Below are 24,648 nucleotides of genomic sequence, written 5' to 3' on the forward strand. Positions count from 1 at the left end.
TAGTGTCGAACTGGTGACATCACTGGTGTTGAACGGGTGACGTCACTGGCTAAAACCGCGCTCGGCGATGATGTAACGCTCGCCGCCGCCCACTCGTCGCCGTCTGTCTGTCTGTGTGCGTCGCGAGCGTCGCGCGTCGCGTCGCCCCCCCGCCTCCCTGCCTCCCCGTCTGCCTGATCCGCAGCAGCCGTACGAATCCGGCCCGCCGCCGCCGCGTATTGACCCGAGCGCCGGCCGCCGCCTAATCCCGGATTAAGTGCCGGATTAGGAGCGCGGGATTAGGGGGATTGGGCTGAAAAATAATCCGCCGGGCCGGGCGGCGGCGCCGGCTCACTGACGCTGCGGCCGCGGCCGGGGGCGGACGTGTGCGGCTGCCGCTCAGCGTGCAGAGGCCAGCAGCCAGATACAGTGCACGGAGCTGATAGAGGGACGGTCGGCACGCGCTGTGCACGACACGGACAGATAGAGAGACACGCGCTGTGCTCGGCAGGGACGGCGGACGCATGGAGCAGAAGGGTCACGGAGAGGCGATGGCAACCGACTCGTGGGGCGCCGCCGGACAGCCGGAGAGCCTCTCGGAGAACAGCAATGAGGTGAGTTCGCAGGCGGGAGGGCAGCGTGCTGCAGTGAGGCAGCAGGCCGCGCCGAGATGTGCTGTGGTCGTCCGGGCCATCGGTTGGGGAAGCACATGGCTCACAACACACGGGAGTTGTGTGTTATAAGGTCTTTGGATGGGGCACCACGTGATGAACACTGATATTGTGTGCTGTTCAGGGCCTTGGTTGGGAGGCCACGTGGAGTATAGCTATGCACTGTGACTAAGCGGCGGATGGTGGACTATGTGCTGTCTATAGTAGAAGTATTGCCTGTGTTGGTGGGTGTGCCCGTACGACCCACTTGAATGTGAGTTTGTAAACGACTGTGAGAATTGCTGCATGAATCAGTGTATGGCTTACCTATCATGTGGGCTGCTAGAAGGCCGAGGTTGCGTCACCGCGGACGGTCGGACGGACGCGTGTTGCGGTAAACGATGCTCGGAGCTGTGACTCAACACGCTCCTGGCGGTGACTGTTTACATCGATGGCCCTCCTGGAATGCACCTCAGCGACAACTCCCTCACCAAAGGCATCCACGTCGGCCCGCTGGCGATTTTCGGTACCAGCGCACATGGCCAGCCTAAGCTGCCCAGTGCCCAGTTTTCCTTCCCGCCGGCTGGTGCCCCTCCCGTCCCCACTTTCCCGGATTGGACTGCAGCTGTTTCACATATAGAAGGCAGCCATGTGATCCAAAGGCACCGCTGAAGACCAAGAGGACTGCAGAGTTCAGAGCTTGGTTGTGGTAGATCTTTTGTCGTTGTACGGAGTCCGTGTTGTGGCGTGTTATGCTACAGCGGTCACCCCTGACACAGACTGGTCTATTCGACGTATACTTGTGACAGGCACTAGCAGTCGCCAGTCAACGAGGCTGTGACAGGACGAGGCTGTAAGAAGGCTCACCCTGTCATCCGCGGGATTAGCTATCGCGGCTATGGAGGGATAGAATATACCTAGGGATAGAATATACCTACCACCATGGCTTGTTTGAGACTGCATCAGTAACCGGCGTTTTGATGGGCGGGATCAGTCATCGGGGTTGACAGAGGGGAGGGATCAGTCATCGCGGTTGACAGAAAGAATCACTATCTGCGACTATGACGGATGCGATCAGTCCTTGCCATTGTGACTTGTTGGATCTGCATCAAGAGACCAGCAATCAGCATGCATATGTGTCTGCTGCTATTCATCCTATCGCCCACGCTGTCGATGGTCTCCTTTTGTAGTTAAAATTCATCTCTCCCGTTCTGATGAAGCTTATTGTTTTATTTTGTTTTGTTTGGAGCAGCCTCTTACGGTCTTTAATTCTTCTTTTACGGACCATTGCAGAGTTGTGAGATGAGATGATAGGGGTATGGTGGATACATTCGACTGTACGGACCACCACCGACGCACAGTGCGTTGTGGCAGAGATCATCCGTGGGATGGGCGTGTCCCGATGGGATATAGCCCACTCTGCCATGCAAACGGTCACCCGCGAAAGGTGTATTCCAGGCTGGAGTTGACCTCATCACCCTCGCGGTTGTTGCTTTGGGTGACCGTCAGCCCGGACGAAACAATGTGAGAATGAGGAAGGATGCTGATGGGCTAGTCCTGAGAATGGCAAAGACTGATGGATATGGTGTCTATTATATGCTTCGGGTGCCTTAGTTGATGTACGACCTACCAACCCGTCATAAGATTAGACGACATCAGTTAAGACAGCCTATGAATTATGGCATGTTTTGAAGGCCTCAGGAACTCTTCGCCTCCTACTGTCTGGTCGTCGGGCATCATCATTCGGACAGCCAGCCGACCCGTCTGCAATTCAAACCTGGTTGGCATCTACCTCCATTCGAATAAGCTTTATATGAATCACAGAAGTGCGCTTTGGTACCTGCGACCTATGACTATCCTGTGTTCGCTTGGCTATTTGTTAGGAGACCTGATAAAAAATGCATAAATGGGCAGTACTGTGGCCCGGTTCCCCGAAAACTAACGATCTGCACACCGAAGTCTGGCTTTGACTCGATTCTTCGTTTACTGGAGTCGTGGTTCAACTCAAGATCTTTGGAGTAGATTTCCGACTCGAAAGTCGGCTCCTCCTCCGCGAGTTCCTTTAGCTTTGTCTGTCACAGCAGTCGTGTAACGCCGGACCGCGGCGAATTATGAGCGGCTGACATTGCACGGGCCGGTGACAGTGGTGTCATGGCAAGGTGACGGTGGTGTCATGGCAAGGTGACAGTGGTGTCATGGCAAGGTGACGGTGGTGTCATGGCAAGGTGACGGTGGTGTCACAAAGAGAAGCCCTGGGTAGGTAGATAGTAATACAGCCACCTGAGAGGGACCATCACTGTCCACGGACCTCGAACTAGGCGAAGGACCGAATGTTCGAAAACCGGGAATACGTGGAGGCATGGAGTGATGTTATTGCTGAACCCAAAACGATGCACGTCACCATTGATCCGTGGCCTGGGCGAACGTCTTCACTTTGCAGCACACCTCTTATTACATCAAACGTCTCCACAGTTGCGCTGAGACTGCTGCTGGCTTTGAGCGCTGACCACAGCGGTCTGCACACAAGGCCCACCTTATGCTGCCTTCGCGCAGACCATTGGCCGAAACGGCTTCATCTCACTGATTATGTTTCGCGAATAACAACTCCCAGCCTCACGTTGTGTGGATTCGCATTCTTATTCTCGGAGTCGGGTCCTTGCTTCCGTGGGCAAGGATTGGCATGTAACAATAATGCGGCTTTCTGCCTTTGCCAGTGGAATAGTACGTGCACAGACTTCTCTCTACATAAGGAGTTTGTGTACGTATCATTTCATTTGCATGCTTACATATATACTTACACGGTTTAGGTATGCGTTTTATGCGTACTGTAGCCCTTGCCAGCCACTACCTGTCACACTTGTCACATTTAGCTGTTCCCGAGGGCATATCACGTTAATCTGTGGTGCTTTTCCAGTGTCGAACCGACCAGTTCATCCAACATGCCTTATCCTGGAAAATCACCAGCTTGAACGTTAACGATATGGAACGATAATCATTTTGATATATTGGCATTCCGGTGTTTATTTATGTATTTTCTCGTCGGTATGCCAGCGCTAATCCACTTTAATGCACATTGCACACAGTTGTGACCTCTGGCTGCGTCTGCCCGGCAGCCGCTGCAGCTGACTATGAAGTCGGAGAAGCAGCTGCTGTCGATGATGACGTCAGAGAAGCAGCTGCCGCCGCCGGCCTGTAACGGCCTGACGGGCAGCTCGGCGGCCAGGGACGGCTCTCCGGTCACACAGGCAGAGACCAGCGTCACCGGACTGCCGGCCGTGCTGGCCGCTGCCGCCACAGCACTGTCGCAGAGGGGCGCCAGCACCGCCACCGTGCCGGCAGCGCTGGCCGCCAGCACCACAGGTCAGTCCCAGAGGGGCGCCAGCACCGCAGGTCAGTCCTAGAGGGGCGCCAGCACGGCGACCGTGCCGGCAGCGCTGGCAGCCAGCACCGCAGGTCAGTCACAGAGGGGCGCCAGCACCGCCACCGTGCCGGCAGCGCTGGCAGCCAGCACCACAGGTCAGTCACAGAGGGGCGCCAGCACCGCAGGTCAGTCCTAGAGTGGCGCCAGCACGGCGACCGTGCCGGCAGCGCTGGCAGCCAGCACCACAGGTCAGTCACAGAGGGGCGCCAGCAGCACTAAGGGTCAGTCACAGAGGGGCGCCAGCACCGCGACCGTGCCGGCAGCGCTGGCAGCCAGCACCGCAGGTCAGTCACAGAGGGGCGCCAGCACCGCCACCGTGCCGGCAGCGCTGGCAGCCAGCACCGCAGGTCAGTCACAGAGGGTCGCCGGCACCGCAACCGTGCCGGCAGCGCTGGCAGCCAGCACCACAGGTCAGTCACAGAGGGGCGCCAGCACCGCCACCGTGCCGGCAGCGCTGGCTGCCAGCACCACAGGTCAGTCACAGAGGGGCGCCAGCACCGCAGGTCAGTCCTAGAGGGGCGCCAGCACCGCCACCGTGCCGGCAGCTCTGGCAGCCAGCACCACAGGTCAGTCACAACTCACAGACACACCAGCACTGCTTGTTAGTCCTAGAGGAACACCAGAACCGCTTGTTAGTCCTAGAGGAACACCAGAACCGTAGGTTAGTCACAGAGGGGCATTAGTACCGCAGTTCATTCCAAAAGTGAAGAGAAACATCAGGTCCACCGTCAGCCACAACTTCCAGAGTTATTTCAGGCTCGTCTCATCGATGAATGCTGATCGTCGGTTTTTAACAGTAGAAGCCGAGTTACCACCAAAGAACTCACTGCAATCGTAATTGTGGTCCCATATCCAGATAAGTCAGAAACATAAAGGACTTATGTAGAACGTAAGAGCTTGAAATACTTCTGCGTCAGCCAAGCTTCATCATCCCGGCGGTATATTCCGAGTAACGAGCTGCTCTTCAGGATTATTTCCTTACTACATATCCAAGGATGCTTAGTGCCAAGACAGTAGCCGCTTTCACGACGGCCATCTGGTACACATTTGGTGCACATCTGGTACAGATCAGGTGCAGATTTGGTCAAATCAGGTTCAGTGTGTCTCTTAGTAGCGATCAGCTAGGGTTGCACTAATTGCTTATATGCCTGCTTTGTCATATTATCAGAGAGCATCATCGATTAAAACACTGAAATAAATTCACAAAATGAAGATATTTGCTGTAAAAGAAATTAGGTGCAGATTTGGTCAAATCAAGTGCATTCGCCGGATAGCCCGTCGTGAAAACGGCTATTAAGTCGCACTTCCTAGTTACCATATGTACATATTTAGTTGGCCACTAACTTTACTTGCGCTAGGTCGCGGTCTGTGCCAGTTTGAGTTGTGGCTTCAATACCGCCCTCCGCAAGATATCGCTGTCTCACCGAGCGTATGGCGGTTCCCCGCTTGGCCTGCTTAGTCTGAAACATGCAGCGTTTGTCAGCATGGTTAGGGGAGCTGCGCGAAGCTGCCTGATTCAGCCGGCAGCACCGGCGAGCTAAGCTGCATCCACCGCGCTGCGTTTGACCACTATCAGACCGACTGCCGACCTCGGGCACCTGCACAGAGGGAGGGGAGGGTCGAATGTGTCACCTCACCGGCGCCCGACGACCCCCACCCGACAAAGACCGGCCGCTAAGTCAAGGCGAGGTCAACAAACAACTGTCGGATGACCAATTTATCTAATCAGAGCAAATACGGCCGCCAAGAGGACTGCCGGACGCAAGGCGGCAAAGTGCCGCAAAAACGTCCCGCCCCGACACGCACTTCGGCGCACATTGCGCTGCGCCCTGTTGACGGTCAGATTATGCATTCCTTGCAATAATTCCTCTATAAATAATCCTAATCACGGCTACTTTCGCAACGCGCACAAAAACACGCCAGAACTGGAGTAAACACCTGAGGAGCGCTGGCCGTGCGCCAGATTATCATTAATTGACCAGTTTTTGCGCCTGCTGCTCGGCGCCGCCGCGATGCGCGCGATAGCGGCGCGCCGCGAACGGCGACTGTGCGCCACTGCCGCCGCCGCCGCCGCCGCGCGGCCGCCGGCGCTGCACCGTAAACAAAAGGATTTCGTCTGGTGGCGGCCGGTGGACGCACGGCCGGCCGGCGCGATAACCGGGCCGCGGCCGGCGCTAATGAGCACACGATGGAAATACCGCGCCGCTCGCGCGCCGTTGGACGCCCAGATAAACCGGGCCCGTATAATAAAGCGGTGCGCGGCCGGGCGGCGCGCTGGCTGATCGGCGGCAGCGGCCGGTGGTCGGAGGTGATTGGCGGCGGCGCCGGCCGGCACCGCGCCCCCTGCCGCTCGTTTCCCGTGCCGATAGCGGCTGATGGTGGCCCGCTCAGAGACACCTCTCTCCCTGGTGCACCATGGTCGGCGACCTGCTTCACCCGGTGCAGAGTACGCGGGTACAGCAACTCAGCACCGAGTGTGCAATCACAGCAGAGCGGACCAGCGCGGCCCCTCTCCGCGGCGGTACCCCGGTATCTCACCGTCCGACAATGAAACTGACAGCGACAGGTGACTGCGAGTCCTACCAAACCTCGAACCTCAGACATCCCAAACCTATGCACTAATCCGGATTGGTGATTCCGGGTCGGTGGCCAGCCGTGGGCGATGTGTTTCTCGCGGCGCGGCCTTGAACGCTGCAGCTCCGCAGAAGGGGCGGATGTGGCCGCCGATCTCGCTCGGTCCGGCCGAAGCGGACGCCGGCGCCGCACCACGTCACTTCCGCTGCAGGAGCCGGAAGTCGCCACGACCCGGGCACAGATGTTTTTCTGCCTCTCCGGAGACTGCCTCATGATCGACGGTCACGATTTTGTCCGGGAATTATACCGTGAGTTTGCACGGCTGCATTTTAAAGAAATTACGGGTATCGCTGGTGAACCCCTGTTAATCCGCTCTTGACATAAGTCGATTCAATAACGAAAATTATGGACACCGATAACAATGCTGCCTTCCTTTCAGTGTATTAGATTTACAGTTCTTGCGCAAAAAAGACCCGACATTTTGACAATGTGTCTCACGAGCCACAGCCATCTGCATCATTGAAAAGCTTTGGAGATTATCGAACTTAATTGAAGATCCGTAGGTGGGATCTTATGGAACCTGACGCTCAGCATCCGTGTAATATCGCTCAGTCACCGATCTGGCTGTTCACTGTTTGAAAGTTCAGTGTTAAGTAGACCCGGGCTGTTTGTCGTCACTAAGCGTCACAACGCGGGACTGATTGTTGACCGTATCCGGTGAAACAGTTGTCAACTGTGTCAGACGGCGATGACAAACAGCAATGCGCAGTGTCAGACGGCGATGACGGACTGTGTCAGATGGCTATGACTGTGAGACGGCGGCTACAGGCTTTGTCACAAAGCGATGGCAGTGTCAGACGGCGATGGCAGACCGTGTCAAACTGTGATGACTGACAGCGATGACAGACGTGGTGAACATGTGACGAAACGCGTAACGTATGGCGAGCAGGCAGGAGCGGACGTGAGGCGAGCAGCTGAGAAGAGGGTGACCCCGTGTCATTTGACGGGTGTGTATACTTGTGTGACATATCGGCAATGCGCAGCTTATCCACGCACACAGGGCTTGGGTCTCTCACCATTGAGCTCTGGCTTAATCATCGGGACTTTTTCTACCCATGATGAGAGGAGACGGACGAGAGGACCGGTTCACACCGTGTCCGGGAGCTCGGCGGCTCCGTGCGGGCCACACCTCCCTGAGCAGACCTACCGCAGCTCTGAGCCGGCCCCGCGTCACCGGAGACACTGCCCTAACCCCCCGACACACACAGCCGTGATCTGCGGGGGCGGCCCGGCAGGAAGGGACCCGGACCCGCCGATAGCTACACGAGGAAAGACCTCGCACAACGGGAGAAAGTATTGGGCTTTTTAAACGCTTTCAGTGATGTTATCTAAATCAGGGCTGCAGATTATCCAGCTAACCATGATTGTGCAATACACATGAGTCATGGGAGCTTTATGGTGTTGTGGTTGGCTCGCTCTTGCTCGTTGAATGGGTAGTGTGCTGTATGAACTCGACATTAAATCAAAGAGTGACAGTCAAAGTACAGGTGCGTGAGCAGGTTTCGGTCCGATTAAACCTGTAGCTAGTGCACAATTCACTCTGAACTCCTAATGACCACTACTCTCTCGGCTCTGGAGCCGCTGAGTCGGAGACGCCGTCCGGTCGGCCGTTGTCGGCTGTTTAGTAAATACGGTCTGCTGTGGTCAGCGCGGCGGGAGGCCGGTTGGACGGCCGGCCGTGCAGCTGGGCTTCTTTTCAGGGGCAGCCCACGCAAAAACCGGCCGCGTCGCGCGCCTAACAGCTCTGAGGGCCACCGGAAGGTCGCTGACGGGCGAGGCTTCTCATTAGGCAAGCGCTGCATTGGAGACCGCCCGCTTCAATCGCACCTGAAACAATTGCGCAGGCCGCAATAAGTGCTCATCACACCGATTACCTGGCGCCTAGTAGTCATGGCAACGAGACGAGTTTTCATAACGGATTCTGTCTTTTGCTAGAACATGCGTCATGCACGTCCATCAGATCTGTTTTCAGATTTAACAGAATTTCGCTGAATATGTCTGTCTATCTGTCTACCAGTTCGACTTTCCTGCCTTCCTTTGGTACGTTTATCAGTGTAGGTCTAATACAACCGGTCTTAGATTGACCCAAGCTTCATCATCATCGCCTCAGCAAGCATCCGCCCTAAGTCAGTTCATAAGCCATTTCCGTCTGAGATCTTCACTCGGACGGATCTGAAGTCGGCCGCGTCGCACGACTGCATTGAATTTGATCGACCGGCGGTATTATCTTTTCATCCCGGGGCATTTACTAAAGACGTATTTAGAAAATCCCTCATAATGAGGTGGGCGGCGGGGCCGGCCGAGCCGACGCCGGCTAAGTCGACAAACGAACGGCTCCAAAGTCAGACCGGTCGTGCCGAGCCGCGTCGCCGACCGACTCAAACTTAAGCCGCGCGTAATAGGGCCGCAGAAAAAGAGGAGGATATCGGGATCTCTCCATGGATTCGCATCGCGGCGAGGACTCAGTCGGCGGCGCGCTCGCTCGTCGGGCGAACCCGTATTGAGGGCGGCTGCCGGCCGGCTATAGGGCCCATGACGCCGAGCGGGGCTAATCCGGCCATCTGTTACGCTATTGGTGGCCGCCGAGTCGCTTAGCAGCTGCAACAGCACACGGCGGAGCCGGATGCAGCGCGGCCTCCGGACCATCCGGCGCGGATCAGCGGCGTTTTTGGCGGAGCCGCGGTCGGATCATGGCCACGGGCCGGCCGCGCTGCACCCCCCCCCCCCCCCCCGGACCGGCCAAAGCTGCCCAGCGTCTTAGCGAGGCGGTTTGTGTAATTTAAGCCGAGAAGCGTCTGAGCGATGTCATTATTGCATGGCCAGCGGGGTGTTTTAATCAGAGCGCTGGGGCGCGCGTGGCGCCCCAGCCCACCCCCGCCCACTACTCAGCCCCGCCCGGCTTGACAATCTTGTCAAGTGCCGTCATAACGGATTTCATATACGGTTACATGCCGATATAAAAAGCATCACCTGCAGGTCTGAAATACACATCTCACTAGTCACTGTTCGATTCAACAGACGACACGTGAACTTGCTAGTTGACGTTCTATGCTCGATAGGTAGATGGGTAGAATTAGTGGATCACGCGAGACAGCACGTACCGACTTTATAAACGGTGTTTAGGTATCAGCATATGTTAACCCGCATAAAAAAGTCGTACACTTGTGACCTGTAGGTACTAAACGATGTTACTAAAGTTTAAAGGGACTATCCCACCTTCTAAAATGTTGTTAACCCGCGCCCTGGTGGGCTCTGTTTATAACGCGACCTGGTGGGGGGGGGGCTATTTTTTGCCCCCCCCCCCTCATATCTCCGAAACTACTGGACGGATCCACAAAATTCAAACGGCGTTCGAAAGGCCTGTCAAATTTGTAGAGGGAAACCAAATTTCATTGACCTCGGGGTCACCGATGACGTCACAGGTCAGGTCAAAGATGAAATGTTTCACCGTTCACGGGTCTTCTAGGGAATGCGCTATAACACCGAGGAAAACGCATTTTGTCGAGAATCAGCGATAGGGCGTCAGTTGCCTAGTAGATATGTTGCTATTAGAGGTCACTGACAATACCAGCTCAGGTCACAGGTCAGGTCACCAAGGGTCACAGGTCAGGTCACATGAGCCCAACTTTACTAGGGTTGTGTGATGCATGTTTTCTGGCCAATTTTTCATTTCCAACTCAATGGTGTTGGTTATAAGACTATCAGGTACGGCTTAGGTCACTTTCTGGTGAAGTTCAGGTCAAGGTCAGGTCAAGGTCAGGCCAAAAAAGGTCAAATTTTAAAGTTGATAGTTTTGCATAAGATGGGTATTGATTCGATGCAGCTCGTCACGGGGAGTCTAATGGTGGTCTTTGTTTTGCGCTACGGGGCCTAGAATTGCTAAAAATTGAGTTTGAAAATTTGACGTCATCAATTTTGAACAGTTTTTTCGCTATAACTTCGCCAAAAAAAGAGGTATCAATCTCAAATTTGGTATGTGGATGGAAGGCGGTAAGGACTATCACATATATTCCGGTTTTTGCGAAATTCAAAAAACTTTCTGGATTTTTTGATTATTATATCCAAAAAATATATTTTTTGATTTTTGGGGGTCAAAATCCAAAAATTTCAAAAATCCGAGATCGCAGTTTTGTAGCCCTGTCAATTATACAGCTTTTATGTCTTTATCATTTTTCTGTATTTGCAAAGCTATAGGCCTGACAGCTCTTCCCGCGAAACCCTTTTTTGGGTCGAAAACGGCAGAACATGACGTACTCTGACGTCATTTCCGGCCAACCTATCATAGTCTTTGGAAAAATTTTTGGTCACAATGTGTAAAATTGATGTCCGGGAGGGTACTGAAAGTTTGGTGACGATCGGGGCAGCGGTTCTGGAGATATATCGAAAAGTCTGTAGGGGGGGCAAAAAATAGCCCCCCCCACCAGGTCGCGGGTTAAAACCAGTTAAATTGTGCCCGACTTTATAGATTGGATGACCAGGAACACGGTTCTGGCATTTATTTTTCATTAAACATCTTAGGCTTCCCATATTCCAAACACAAACTTTCAAATATGTGACGTCACAGCCCAAAATTACCTCCTTCCCCAGGCCACATTACTGTCATAAAGCTGATTCTTTTTACTCTGTAGGCACCACAACAAAGTTCAGACCAAGTTTTAAGCGATTTTTCAACGAACAAACCCATTTAAATCAGAATGACTAAACGAGGTGACGTCACACTAACGGTCGCTCCATGTTGAAGATAGGGCCTTGCGCAAGGCCCATTTTCAAATGAAGGGAACGAATTTCTTCAACACCAAGAGGCCGCGGGGGTTGCAACATAGATAGATAGTGGTTTCCGAACCTCGCCGCAAACTTGGCTATCTCAACTCAAACCCCATGTTAAAGGTGGGATAGTCCCTTTAATTGCAGCACGTCATCTAATCAATCACATCGCATCACTCATGCGCTTTGAAGTATCGGACATATCGGGCACTGATCACATCCAACAGTGAAGAGTAAGCATTCCATATAACTTACACAGCAAAACAATAATACAACTGGCACATTGTATTGTATTGTATTGAATATTTAAGAGCGATCCACATTCCAAATTGCGTGGCGATTAGGTACACCTTGCATGCATCAGGGCACCCGGCACCCAGCGTGCATTCGATACCCCGATGCTCGGCACCGGGTACACCCGGTAGGTACCCACTCGATGCCACGGCACCCGGCACCGGGCACCCACAAACAGTCGATGCGCCGCATTTATTGTATCAGCTGAGCCGTATCGACGGCGTCAGTGGGGCTTCGGCCGTCATCCTTTTAGGTGGGGTGCGCACCGCGCGAGCCGCTCCGCCGGCCGCCCATTCCCGTTTATCACAGAAAAACACTCTGTGATACTTCTGCGTTGGGATTACAGCAAATCCTATGAATCCGGCCGTATTCCAAATCCCCTCGTCGTCGAGAGTAAAGTTGGCGACATACACGGGAAGGCCATCTCGCGCTGTGGCCTGATCCTTCCCGGCGGCGGGCGCCTCCGGTCTCCGGCGGACGGTGGGCGTCGCACCGCCGCGCTCCCAAACAATGCACGGCATCGCGGCGTGCCAAAACACACAGCACAGCTCCCAGGAAAGTGGAGCACGCCGCGCCAAAATAACGCTCCGCCAATCGGCCGTCCGGATTAGGTGCGATCCCTTCAAAAGGATTAGGGCAGCCGCCGAGGATCACCGGTAATCCGGCGTCGCCCGCGATCATCAATCATGCCCATAATCCGATTCAGCTGCAGGGCTTCTAATCTGGCGGCGCCCGTAAGCCCGGACTCGACGGGGAAACGGACGTGGCACTGGCGAAAGGAAATGCTCCGGTTGGGCGCCGGCGGCGGCGCTCCAGGGCTGAGCTTAGCCGTCGTGACGGTGGGGCGAGCGTTCTGTCCGCTCCGTGCTCTGTTATGGCCCGAGTATTGCCTGACTTTGTCAGTGCGGTCTACAGACACGGTGATGAAACAGTTTTGACACTAAATCACCACCCGTTTTGACACTGGACCGCCACGGTGGAATGACAAATGACCAGAATTAACGTATAGGGTGTGTTGTGCGTATTACCGATCTATGAGCAAGTATGGCTCTAGAAGCAAAGCAAAGGCTAAGATAAGCAACAAGCATCCATGTTTTGATGTCAGACGATAGCAGCAAAAAAAGGACGAGGACAGGAATGAGAGTAAAGCATTAAAACTTCTCGCATGACTGTACGCTTTTTGTCGACGCTACTTCAAGGAAATGCGCATTTGTTAATACAGTCTATTCTGATGGTAATCTGGCTCAGGATTTCTCATTATTACCAAATACATTGCACAATGCCCATTACATCACGACAGGTCGACGATAACAGCGTACGAGTGTTCCTGGGACTGCGACCGTGGGCCGCTGAGGGATGCCGATGCCTGATCAGCCGGTCTCAGCCGGCAAACGGTAAACCGCTGCTGATCAGCCGGCCTCAGTCCGCGGTCAGACCTTAAACCACTGCTGATCAGCCCAACATCAGACCACGGTCGGGCTATAAGCCACTGCTGATTAGTCTTGCCTTAGACCGCGTGAGCCTGCGTGGTTCATAGGGATCCCGCGCGACCCGCGGCAGGTCCGGACCTCCTGTCTCTTTGACCGATCTCTCCCATTTCCGGTACCCTTGCTCCATGTCTCCCCGTCCCGTCCTGTATTCTTGTCCGTGTCCCGGGTCCCTCCGTTTATCTCGCTGGTCGACACCGCTCTGGCCCGTCCTCTGTTCAGTGCCGCGCTGTCTCCCCGTTCTATCTTGAACTCTGTTCTGTGCCACAATGTCTCTCCGTTCTATCCTGTACCGTTCTATCCGTTTTATCCGGTACCGACTCTGCGGTCGGTGCCGCGCTGCCTCCCCGTTCACTCCTGTACTTACATACTCTGTTCAGTGCCGCGCTGTCTTCCCTTCTCCCCTCTGTCCTGCGGTCGGTGTCGCACTGTCTGCCCGTTCACTCCTGTCCTCTGTTCGGACGACCGTGCTGAATGCGTTCAGAAAGAGCTGCGCCTGCGAGCGGGCGGGACGCCAGCCACTCCGCTAAACCTCATCTGAATAGGATTGTGTGAGAAGACTTAGAGATGAATTTTTGATTGGGTAAGCTTACGAATTTGAGCCGACAAAATCGAATTTGTCCACGGAGAGGGATCACGGTCGCTGCGTCTGAAATCTCCTCATTCTGGGAGACTCGGCAGTCTGTGCGCCGCGGAGAGGCGGCTGCCGAAATCGGATGGGGTCCTCAGTTCACTCTCGGTGTCTGCATTCCCCCGACGGCGGCGGATGGACCCTCGGCGTGAGCAGAGGGAGACCGGGACATTTTATCAACATTCAACAGATAGTCAAATGATGTTTGCATAGACGGTTTGGCGGGATGCTCTGTTCGGTTGAGGCCAGAGAGCTTTTTTGGCACCTTATTGAGACGTTTTGAATCACATGCAGTATTACGTACACATTTTAACACGCGCAGTGGAAGGGTTGCGAGTACTACGCCCAGTGGAAGGGGGGCGGATGGCGCCCCCCCCCCTAAGTTCTCAGCTCCCAGTAGAGCTAGGAAGACGAAATTTGGAGGGTAGGTGGGAGCCCTGGGGAACTCTGTTGTGTGTGAATTTCATGACCCTAGGTCAATATCTTCAAGGTCAAATGAGGTCAAATGTGGTCAAATCTGCCATATATGAGCGACTTTTTTGCGTTTACACGCCGATAACTCAAAAAGTTACCAGCCGATTTTCTTTTTTCTTTCACTATACGAAAGAACATACATTTGTGAGTATGTAGGGTGAATTTCTAGTTAATCAAACAATAAATATGGCAGTTAGAAGCCTGCTAAGGGTAAGATGTCGCCAGCTGAAGCGGGATCGGCGGACGCGGGAAAAGCGGCAATCACAATTTTGTGTTTACACACTCATAACTCAAGTTTTTACCGGCCGATTTTCAAAATTCTTTGACCATAAGATTGCCTGTACCTTTTTTAGTCTTCTCACCAAATTTGACGCGAATCGAATATAATCAGCGGTAAGGAGCGCGATGTAAAGACGGAACCGTCCCGCTCCGGCACAGTCTACAATTCAGGCGGCGCGTAACGGCTAGCGCCAGCCGCCGCGCCGCCGCGCCGCCGCGGCGGCAGGATGTTTGACTTTACACCGCTATTACTTAGAAAAGTTGCGAACCGATTTTCTTATTTCTTGCACGAGAAGATCCGAAATTCAATTCTGGACAGGTAGCCAAAATTTCACATTAATATTATGTTCGCGGCGCGATTTATTGGCGAAAAACAGGAGGGGTGGGCGAAATCCCCCCCTTCCACTGCGTGTGTTGATTCACTTTCTATTTAACCCGCGCCCGGCTGGGGGTCCTGGATTTCCACGCCCTGCTGGGGGGGTGTTTGAACACCCCCCCCTTCTAACTCGGCTCCTGGGCCACGTAGCGATACACAGAAGGCGGCGTTCGAAAGAGCGTCAAAAATAATGAGGAAATCACTTTGGTCAATTTTTTGGTCATGTCAAAGGTCAGGTCACCAGAGGTCATTGAAGGCAAAATTTCGCCGATTTCCAGGTCGAATGTCGACAATTTCCAAGAAGCCAACGCATAACTCGGGAACCAATAGAGCTACGGCGCCGCGGAAAAGCGCATTCGATAGCCCAATTAACGCCCTTTCTGAGTAATTTTCTCAGATTTGACCTAACGTCAACGGTTTTGCCTGCAGGGGGCAAAAACTGCAAAAATAGCCTATTTTTTTCGGAAACAGTTTTTCTGCAATAACTTTTAACCCAAGCCTTGTACGAGCTTACTTTTACCGGCATCGTGTTCCTCTCGTCAAGACGCATCGAATGAACTATAACTTGACCTTGAAAGGTCAACTTGAAAATTTGACCTCAGGTCAAGGTCATGACCTGACCGGAAAGGGTCATGTTGCATCTCAGTCGATCCGTATCGTCGAGCTGAACACATCTAAGGCGTTTTCATCGCTCTAGCATGCCTGTATCAAAAGTTATTTGCGAAAAACTGTTAGATACCATTCGTGACCTAAGATGACCTCAGGGCATAAACAGGGGTCACGGACACCATTTTCATGTTCAGTGTGCCTAAACTACTTGTAATTCAGTGTTTGGGAGTGTTTATAATGTCTTTCGTCCAAAAGAGGCGCATTTCAATTTTCTCCCATTGACTTATAATGGGGAGGTCGCAAAATTGACCTGACCTTAGGTCATCGATATCAAAATTCTGAGATATACATTTTGTACATGCTATTGCTCTTAGCAATCGCTGAAAGTTTCAAAGCGATCGGTCACTCGGTGTAGATATGACAGACATTGAAACTTTTTATGAGGTGAGTTCACTTCAAGTGACCTGGTGACCTGACCTTGAATGACCTTGGTCTGAAATTTTCACAACATGTGTAGAATTGATGTATGATAAGGTGTACCAAAAACGGCGGCGCTCCACGCCGCCGTTTTTGAGATATTCGCGAAAAACCACAAGGGGGGGTGTTCAAACACCCCCCCCAGCAGGGCGCGGGTTAAGCGGTACGATATGCAACAGTTCGGGTTGTTGTGTATTTGGGTAATCTACATCCGTGTTTTGACTGTCATAGTTACGGATTCTTTCTGAAAATTTATGCCATTCTGATGCCTGGCAAGCTGTCACGTCGCTGTGCCCCCTCCACAAGCCGTGCGGTGCAGCATCATTCAGGCTCTAACGCTAACACAAGTCGTGCGGTACAGCATACATTCAGGCGCCAAAACGTCGTGCGGTACAGCATACATTCAGGCGCTAGCACACGTGGTGCGGTACAGCATACATTCAGGCGCTAACACAAGCTATGCGGTACAGCATGCATGCAGGCACTCATACACGTCGTGCGGTACAGCATTTACCTTCTTGCGCTAGCACAAGTCGTGCGACACAGCATACATTCAGGCGCTAAAACGTCGTGCGGTACAGCATACATTCACGCAAGTCGTGCGGCACAGCATGCATTCAGGCGCTAACACAAGCTATGCGATACAGCATACATTCAGGCGCTTGCACAAGTCGTGCGGCACAGCATACATTTAAGCGCTAACACAAGTCGTGCGGATTTAGGCGCTGACATTAGCGGCTAGTTTCATACGGGATTCATATACCTAAACCGAAATGTGTGCTTAGTTATGCCGTTTATCATAAAAGCATTTGGCAGATCCGGCGTCGACGCTCAGGTTATTTGAAGCATTGTGAAGTATGTTCAGATGAAGTATTACAAGAACACCGGAGCGAGCAATTAATGTTTGAATCTGAAGGTTTATCCGAGCAGCCTTAGCGTTTTATAAAATAAAAATAAAAACTGTAAAGAGGTGTGAATGACGGATATAATGTTAAAGACATTCAAGCCTTAAGCTCTCGCACGGATTCTGCCTCGACAGCCTGGGACATAGTGCAATGAAATAAAGCGAACTAATCCCCGTTGTGTTTCAGTGGGAGCAGCGGCAGCTCTGCCGGTCAGATTTGTCGTCGAGTTCATCGACCTGCCGGCAGATGTCAGGAGCAGCGGCCGGCGCCGGATCGAGGACTATGCCATCATCCCGTCGTCGACAAAATTCAATGACGTCACGGCGGCAGTGCTGCACAAGTGTGGCCTGGAGCACGTCAACGTGTCGGAGAGCACCGGTGAGCGAGGCGGCGGGCTGGGCTGACACGGGCCGCCTCGGCTGGGGGCGGGGGCCGGACCGAGCTGACACAGCCGGGGCTGTGTGGGTGGGCCGGGAGTAGGGGCGGACGGCTTCGGGCTCACTTCGGCATGAGCTGTAATAGCTGGGCTATCGAGGCACCAAAATCGAATCTGCGGGACACCCATAAGATGTTCGTTCTCAGAATTGTATAAAAAAAAGAACGTGGGCTAGTTTTTAGTGGGGGTCTTGGAAGTACCCTACGCGACAAAATATAACATTGGGCCCGTTGATTGACCCATACCTATCGTGTAATTGCATTGATATGCAATGCATAATATGTTCTCTGACAATTTCAAAAGAAAGGACTAAGGAGCCGCCGAGTTTCCGTACCGCTGGCCCCCGACCCGTCCTCCGTGCGTGTGACAGCGTGCCTGTCGCTGTGTCTCTGGCTGACCCGACCATCCCTGTGATAGCGTACCTGTCGCTGTGTCTCTGGCTGACCCGACCATCACTGTGACAGCGTACCTGTCGCTGTGTCTCTGGCTGACCCGACCATCACTGTGACAGCGTACCTGTCTCTGTGTCTCTGGCTGACCCAACCCCTCACCCTCTCCCTGTGACAGCGTGCCTGTCGCTGTGTCTCTGGCTGACCCAACCCTCACCCTCTCCCTGTGACAGCGTACCTGTCGCTGCGGAACTGGAAGCCGCTGACCCTGGAGCAGGTCTGCGCCGCCGATGGGCACACCGTGGCCGACATCCTCGGCGACGTCATCAACACGGCCACGCTGCGCATCTTCTGCCGCGAGACCCCGGCCGGACGGCAGGCGGCCGATGTGAAGGAGCGGCTGCTGCGACTGCTGGTCACACACGGCAGCGGCATCCTCACCGCCTCCGGCTGTCCGCTGGACGAGGTAAGAACCGAGAAGGACCGGATAGAAGAGCGGACAGTGACACATGCAGACCCGACAGACCCGGACAGTCACACAGACCGGCCATCCTCACCAGATCCAGCTGTCCGCTGGACGAGGTAAGACATGGGACCAGACGGGTGAGATAAGAGTACTGCACAGACCCAAAGATCGGACTGTGCACACCCGGTAGACACACGGAACGGACAGCAGAAGGATCGAAACTGAGTCTTACCCGCGGAGTCGCCAACCGCCGGCAGAGGAGGGGGCATGTGGACACCGAGAGCACGGGTACGGACCGGACATACCCGACAGACACAGGGAAGTACAGACGAGCGGGCAATTGTCACTGGCGAATCCGGGGGGCATTTGGGACAAATTCATCCCCCTTCCCAATGCCCCGTGGCGCTCAAAATCGACGAAAATTAATTTTTGAGAATACAAAGAAAACACAGCATTATTCGGGAAGGTTTGTTTTAATTAAACTGCACGGCAGTGCGCAAGTTATCCAAATCCGATGAGTTTTTTTTTTAATTGGAGAAATTTTGGGGGGCTATGCCCCCCCCCCCCCTCAGGGTCTAAGACCGCCTTTCTGGATCCGCCAGTGACAGGTTTCGACAGTCGCAACTATAGGTCCAACAAGTGAACACTATTTTGATTCAGGTATGAGATTTTCTTCTCATTATGCATGGTTACCCTCATGCCATCATCGAACTTATTTCTGTTGGTTTTCGCTTTCCAGTTTTATCACTCTCTGAGCCTGTGCACCGTTTCCTTGAGCTCGTACAGCGCTCTGCGGCGCTCTGTGGCGGCATGCGGCGATACTGGAGCGCCAATTACCCGTGCGTCGGCCGTCGGCCGCAGTCCGCCGGGCGGCAGCCGACACCGCTCGCCGCCGCTGTCGTCACCGATGATTTACTCTGCGCCCCGCACCGAGAGACATCTAATGCCATCTTTCGGCAGAATTTAGCGATAAATCTCGCCGCTATCGGTCCCCCTGGGAAGGCATCCGATCGCCGAACCAGATGAAGAGTGGCCGGCGAGGCGACAGCGCCGCCACGCCACCGCCGCAGCCGCGCCGCAGCCGCCGACCGCCCCTCGTAATCTCCGACTCTCGAATTCATCGATGAGTTTGCAAACTTACGTCATTTCGAAAATCTACTAAACAGGCCGGCGCCAGGTTATCCAATGGAATTAAATGGGCTGATGTTACGATAAATATGATTGGTGGAGGCGTGGAGGCGATGATACCCCGATAATAAAGATTGGTTGACCGCAAATGATGATTTAGCGTTCCCGCGTGACGTTTTAACCAGCCGATAAAAGTAATGTCCAGAGACGGTTTACTGCGATGGTCAATATAAAAGTGCGCCGCGCTCGGTGGGGACGGCCGGCCGTCGAGGACCCCGCGTGTGATTGAGATGTCGCTACCGACACCAGATTTTTATGGGAGCCGTTCCCTCAGAACTCAGATGCCATATACTGCTCGAGCGACAACGTTCACTGTTCATTAATACCACATGCCTCAGCTTTCTTCATTGTTCCGTAAATGAATCGTAATGAACGATTTGCATGAATTGTTGAAGGACAGGATCTACGGAACATGCACGGCTTCGATCCGCAGTGCGTTTCGATATTGTAACATATTTCTATAGCATTGCTCTCCGAGTTATTTCTCGGACTATTGAATAATGGTCGATTTAATCACACATTAGATGGACATACATATAGACTGACAACTCGCTTTAGATAGGTACGCACCGGTTTTTGGTAGCAAACTAAGCCCAGTTCGCCGATAATGTCCGGCGTGGTCAGACGCAGTAAGACCACCGAACGTTCTTGCGTCACTGCCGGCCATTCTCCGAGAAGGCCCGGGTGGCGGCGCTCGGCTTTTCTCAGAGTGTGATCCGCCCGGACCTGGTGATGACGTGGTCCCGTCTGACCCGGTTTCTTATGACAGTCGTATAACGTCCAGCCGCTGCGGCTTAGCGGCGCTCACCTAATGTGTGCGCTAACGGACTTCTCGTCATCTGAATCCGCTCTCATGAGTTAGACCGGATTACCAGACCATGGACAGTTAAATCGGTTTAACCGCCGCTTAACCACGTCCCATTTGTGTATGAGCTAACGGTGCTTTATGGCCACGTAAAGCCGATTCACTATTTATGACGAGCTGAGCTGGTCAAAGAAAATGGCGTCTTTAGTGATATTATTTCATAGGCTGCCTAGAACTGCATGAATATTTCACGATTAAACATACATTCGTAAATGATCCTAAGTGAACGGTTGTCATGTTATGAGGAAAAAGGTAAGGGAAATTCTAGGAAAGAGTAGCAGGGAGTAAACCAATAAAGTTAGTGGCCAGTGGGTGCGACTGCATAACGCAGTAACTATGCAATACCTATTGCAGCGCAACTGTTACCTGAATATGCGCAGAGGGCATTAATGATTTCCGCCTCAACATCGTTATGACTATATCGTTATGACTATATATATGTTAGTTAGTTCTACGTAGGGTAGCTGCCAGCCAGGTGCGGTAACTACTATGTCGGTCGGACCAGGATATATTGAGAGACGGACGGCCAGCCTCCGTGTCGATCGGAGGAGCAGTGCCGCTGACCGGCTGTATCGCCGGGGGAGGGGAGGGGAGGGTGAGGAAGGGGGGGGGGGGGGCGGACGGGTCACTCTGGCGTGGCGCGGCGTGGCCATTTTCCGTGCGATCGCCCGACGACCGCGGCTCTCGATTCACACCTCGCGATTTATTGGCACTGCCAATCGCCGGACATCTTAACTGGGCGCGCCGTGCCGGCCAGAAAGTACACAATATCCGCACGGCCGCTGAGTTATAGGCGGCCCTCCATCACGGGGATTGGCCGAAATGGCTCCAAACCAAGCCAGTGACGCCCGTTTTTGATGCCGACTCCAGCCACGCGGACAATTGCAACTGATCTTCAATAATCTCACATAAATTCTTAGATTTGTTAGGGATTTCCTCTGGTAATGGGGATTTGTGGCGCACGGGCAACTTTACGACTTTCCAGGGGATTGGCGGTGGCCGCTGGCCGGTGGCCGGCGCCGCCGCCCGGCCCGCTCCGGCCCCGTATAATTGGTGCGATGTGATGGACTGCGGCGGGGACAGAGCGCCGCGCCGACACGGGGCGTCGTTAGCGGAGCAGTTGGCGATCTGCAGTGATCCAGTTTCAGTGGCGGTGCCGCTTCCCGGACCGATCGAACGGCCACAGCGAGTTTGTTAGCGGCGTCGGAAAACGGCCGGAGAATAGCTGGCCTCGGACGCAATCTCTTAAACGGTCGGGATCGCTCGCCTCTGGAACAGCTCGTGTTATGCCGGTTATGATGATTATGAGCGGTCGCTAGTGAATGTTGCATGGTGATGCAAGATATTGTTATCTGTGGCATTCGGGAGACAAGCTCACCCTACAATTGAGCTTGCACATTAGATACAAACTTTCTTTCCTGTCCGTCTCTTCCCATGTCATTCTTTATGTCCCTGATGACAGTTGCAGCGACTCCACGGTACCTGACCCAAGTTTGGTATGTTCTCTCCTCAGAGCACGCTGGCGCACCTGACGTCGGAGGCGCTGCCCAACCTGTCGGCCGAGACGGTGCTGCGCTTCAACCAGTGGTATGAGGCGCAGAAGCTGAGCCGCAGTGGAGGTCAGGCGCCAGAGCAGCGGGAGCAGCGGGCCGAGGTCAACTCTTCCTCCTGCCAGGTGAGCAGGCGTTTCCAACGCCATTCAACCGGAGGGAGTAACTGATTACGGTTCCCGAAACGACGAATAGTGAAGTGCAGTGCAGAATTATACAGAGCCGGTAAAACTCGGAGCAAACATGGACCGACCTCTTCTTAATTGTATAGGATGCGGTTCTTGTAGCATTGCCTGACGACTCCGCGTCGGTTCTTTCAGGCTTCTCACGACCACTTCCACCAGTGCAGCAAGCCTCGTGTGCGCACCAGTTTTGATATGGAGTACGAGATTCCCAAGCTGCAGAAGTGGTATTCCATCAACCCACACCCGAATAAAATGCAGGTGAGTTTGCACCGACATAAGGCGATCATCAATTACATAAGAAGGGCGAAATGGCATGGGTAGTCTGCACCCGCGATCTCTGTTACGAAAGCACGGTGGTAATGGAATTATTAATGCTCCAGTAACCTCAACTAACGTTCTGCTGTGACTACCTCTGCATACGCTAAATTAATTAGACCCCAGATACAGCTGCACCGAAATCTCTTTTTGGCACTTCCCGCCAGAATCATCCATCCTTCATTCACAATCCTGCGGTCTTGGCCTCATGGCAATGGCTGTCCATTGCCGAATGGATCCCGACTCTTTATAGTTTTAGACGTTCCGGATACGACGTTTGACATTTAATTTTAGCACGGCAATTAGCGGTCAGTCTTGCCATTGCTGATCGCCCCGTTCCCCTTCTGCAGATGCAGTACTTTATGGAAGAGCTCAACTTCTACCGAGGCGGCCGCAACCGAAAGCCACTCGAGATCAACAACATTATTTACTGGTTCAAGAACTCGCGAGCGGCCCAGAAGAAGTTTGAGCAGCGCGCGCAGAACGGTCCGGCCGCCAGTCCGGTGCTGGAGCCGAGCGAGGACGACTGCTCGCTCTCGGCCTCCGAGGAACCGGACGGTGAGGACGCGCACATGGCCTCCGAGCCGGCGCTGGACGACGTGAAGCACGAGGACGGCTCGGACGGCGACGCCGAGACGGAGCGGCGCGACTCGACGGCGGCCGGCTCGCCGCAGTCGCTCGTCCACCCGGCCACCTCGCTCGTCTCGCCCTACATGGGACACATGACGTCGGCGCACTTTGAGCGCATCGGCTACGGCGTGGATCCGTCCGTGTTCCGTCAGTCCATGTCCATGTACATGTCCGGCTGCCTGCCCGGCCTGCAGAACGTCGGCTACCCGGCCATCGGTATGGGGGCCGAGCACCAGCGCAAGCGGAACCGCACCTTCATCGACCCGATCAGCGAGGTGCCGCTGCTAGAGAACTGGTTCAGTCTCAACACGCACCCCTGCCACACCACCATCCTGCAGTACACGGACGAGCTGAACCGGCAGCCCTACCGGCAAAAGTTCCCCAAACTCGAGCCCAAGAACGTGCAGTTCTGGTTCAAGAACCGACGCGCCAAGAACAAGCGTCTGCGATCGGCCATGTCTCCGCTGCGGTCGGAGCTCAGTCAGGACTCGATCAGCTCGCGACAGGAGCTCTCCAGGAGCTCGCTGGGAGCTTGCTAGGCTCACCGGGTCTGCGCCGGTTCCTTGGTCCCGCTCCGTTCGTACGAGGGTCTGATAGGGACTACGATCGCCGGGTTTGATTCGCTGACGGGCATTCAGAGGTCGGCTTTCCCGCCGCTCTTTGCGCTTACAATCAATGTCACCTCCCCGCCTGGGTTAGCCGTCGGATCTCAGTTCACACAGGCTAAGGCGACGCCGCGTGAGGCGTCAGCGTCCCCCAGGAAGACGGCGACGAGTCGTAACCGAGCTTGTTCGTGCCCGGCCGGTCGCGCCGTGCAGCAGGCTGGGTGACCGTCGCAGCCCTGTCGAGCTTGTATCCAGAGCTGGGGACCGGAGGTCCCACTCGGTCGGTCGCGCTCACTTGTACTTGATCTCAGAGACGGACAGGCCGGCGTGCGGTGCGCGCCGTTCATTTTGTACCGCCGCGCCTCCGCAGTCAGTGACCGTCGCCGTTCGTAGTTGGTTAGACCGCCGCGCCGCGCTGTCGTGAAGTCAATCGGCTGACGTGTGATCGTTATGTGACAAGTAGTCTATTTAATCGTTGAGCGAGTCAGCGGGCGCCGGCCGGCCCCGTGGGTCGCGGCGCCCTCCTCTGACTCCTCGGGTGATTCCGGCGCGTGGGGCAGTCATGGCGCGGCCTCGACGATCGGTCCGCAGCCGCGGGGCGAGCCGGCGAGGCCAGCTGCCCCGTGTCGGTGTTCGTCTCTCGATGTCTGATCGTGCAATCATTGGAATATTATCCCCGTAATAAATATGTTATATGTTGATCAACAACTGAGTTTGAAACGTTCGGATTAGTAGAATTGGCATTCTTCTTTCGGTAGTAAAAGTATCCCATAGAAATGCGCTGTCATCGGCTCCTTGCGCCGTCATAATTCAGCTTCTCATATCATCGGTTATGTTCGTATTCGCAAGAGCGCCATGAGCACAGAGCATAGGTATTAGTTGCCACTAGCATGTTCCAGAACCTGCTTGATCTGTCGTCGATAAAAATATGATTCGTGAATCGTGAGAAAGTTGCAGCTGACAGGTCACGTTCCTTCGTCATCTGTCATATTCCAGTTATACGGCTATCAGCAGTCAAGCTGACATGTCTCTAATCAGA

The 24,648-nt window shown here is 54.1% G+C and overlaps 1 protein-coding gene across 1 annotated transcript; it reads left to right on the forward strand.

The window, feature by feature from the left end:
- The first annotated feature begins 327 nt into the window (after positions 1 to 327).
- On the forward strand, positions 328 to 24,314 carry LOC122381628 (homeobox protein dve-1-like). Its single transcript, XM_043366027.1, has 7 exons — positions 328 to 593; positions 3,743 to 3,989; positions 17,167 to 17,358; positions 18,039 to 18,271; positions 21,838 to 21,999; positions 22,195 to 22,317; positions 22,725 to 24,314. The coding sequence occupies exons 1-7, from the start codon at positions 504 to 506 to the stop codon at positions 23,541 to 23,543; spliced, it is 1,866 nt and encodes a 621-aa protein (XP_043221962.1). The 5' UTR covers positions 328 to 503; the 3' UTR covers positions 23,544 to 24,314.
- Positions 24,315 to 24,648: the final 334 nt, after the last annotated feature.

This window comes from Amphibalanus amphitrite, unplaced genomic scaffold, assembly GCF_019059575.1.
Source record: "Amphibalanus amphitrite isolate SeventyFive unplaced genomic scaffold, NRLGWU_Aamphi_draft 000123F_arrow, whole genome shotgun sequence".
In the NCBI taxonomy this organism is placed as follows: domain Eukaryota; kingdom Metazoa; phylum Arthropoda; class Thecostraca; order Balanomorpha; family Balanidae; genus Amphibalanus; species Amphibalanus amphitrite.

What these genes read in the sequence shown, in the direction of transcription:
- LOC122381628 (XM_043366027.1), top strand. Translation starts at nt 504, where the DNA reads ATGGAGCAGAAGGGTCACGGAGAGGCGATGGCAACCGACTCGTGGGGC. An exon ending in CAACGTGTCGGAGAGCACCG is followed by an intron (nt 17,359 to 18,038) that starts GTGAGCGAGGCG and finishes TCCCTGTGACAG; the next exon opens with CGTACCTGTCGCTGCGGAAC. An exon ending in CACACCCGAATAAAATGCAG is followed by an intron (nt 22,318 to 22,724) that starts GTGAGTTTGCAC and finishes CCCCTTCTGCAG; the next exon opens with ATGCAGTACTTTATGGAAGA.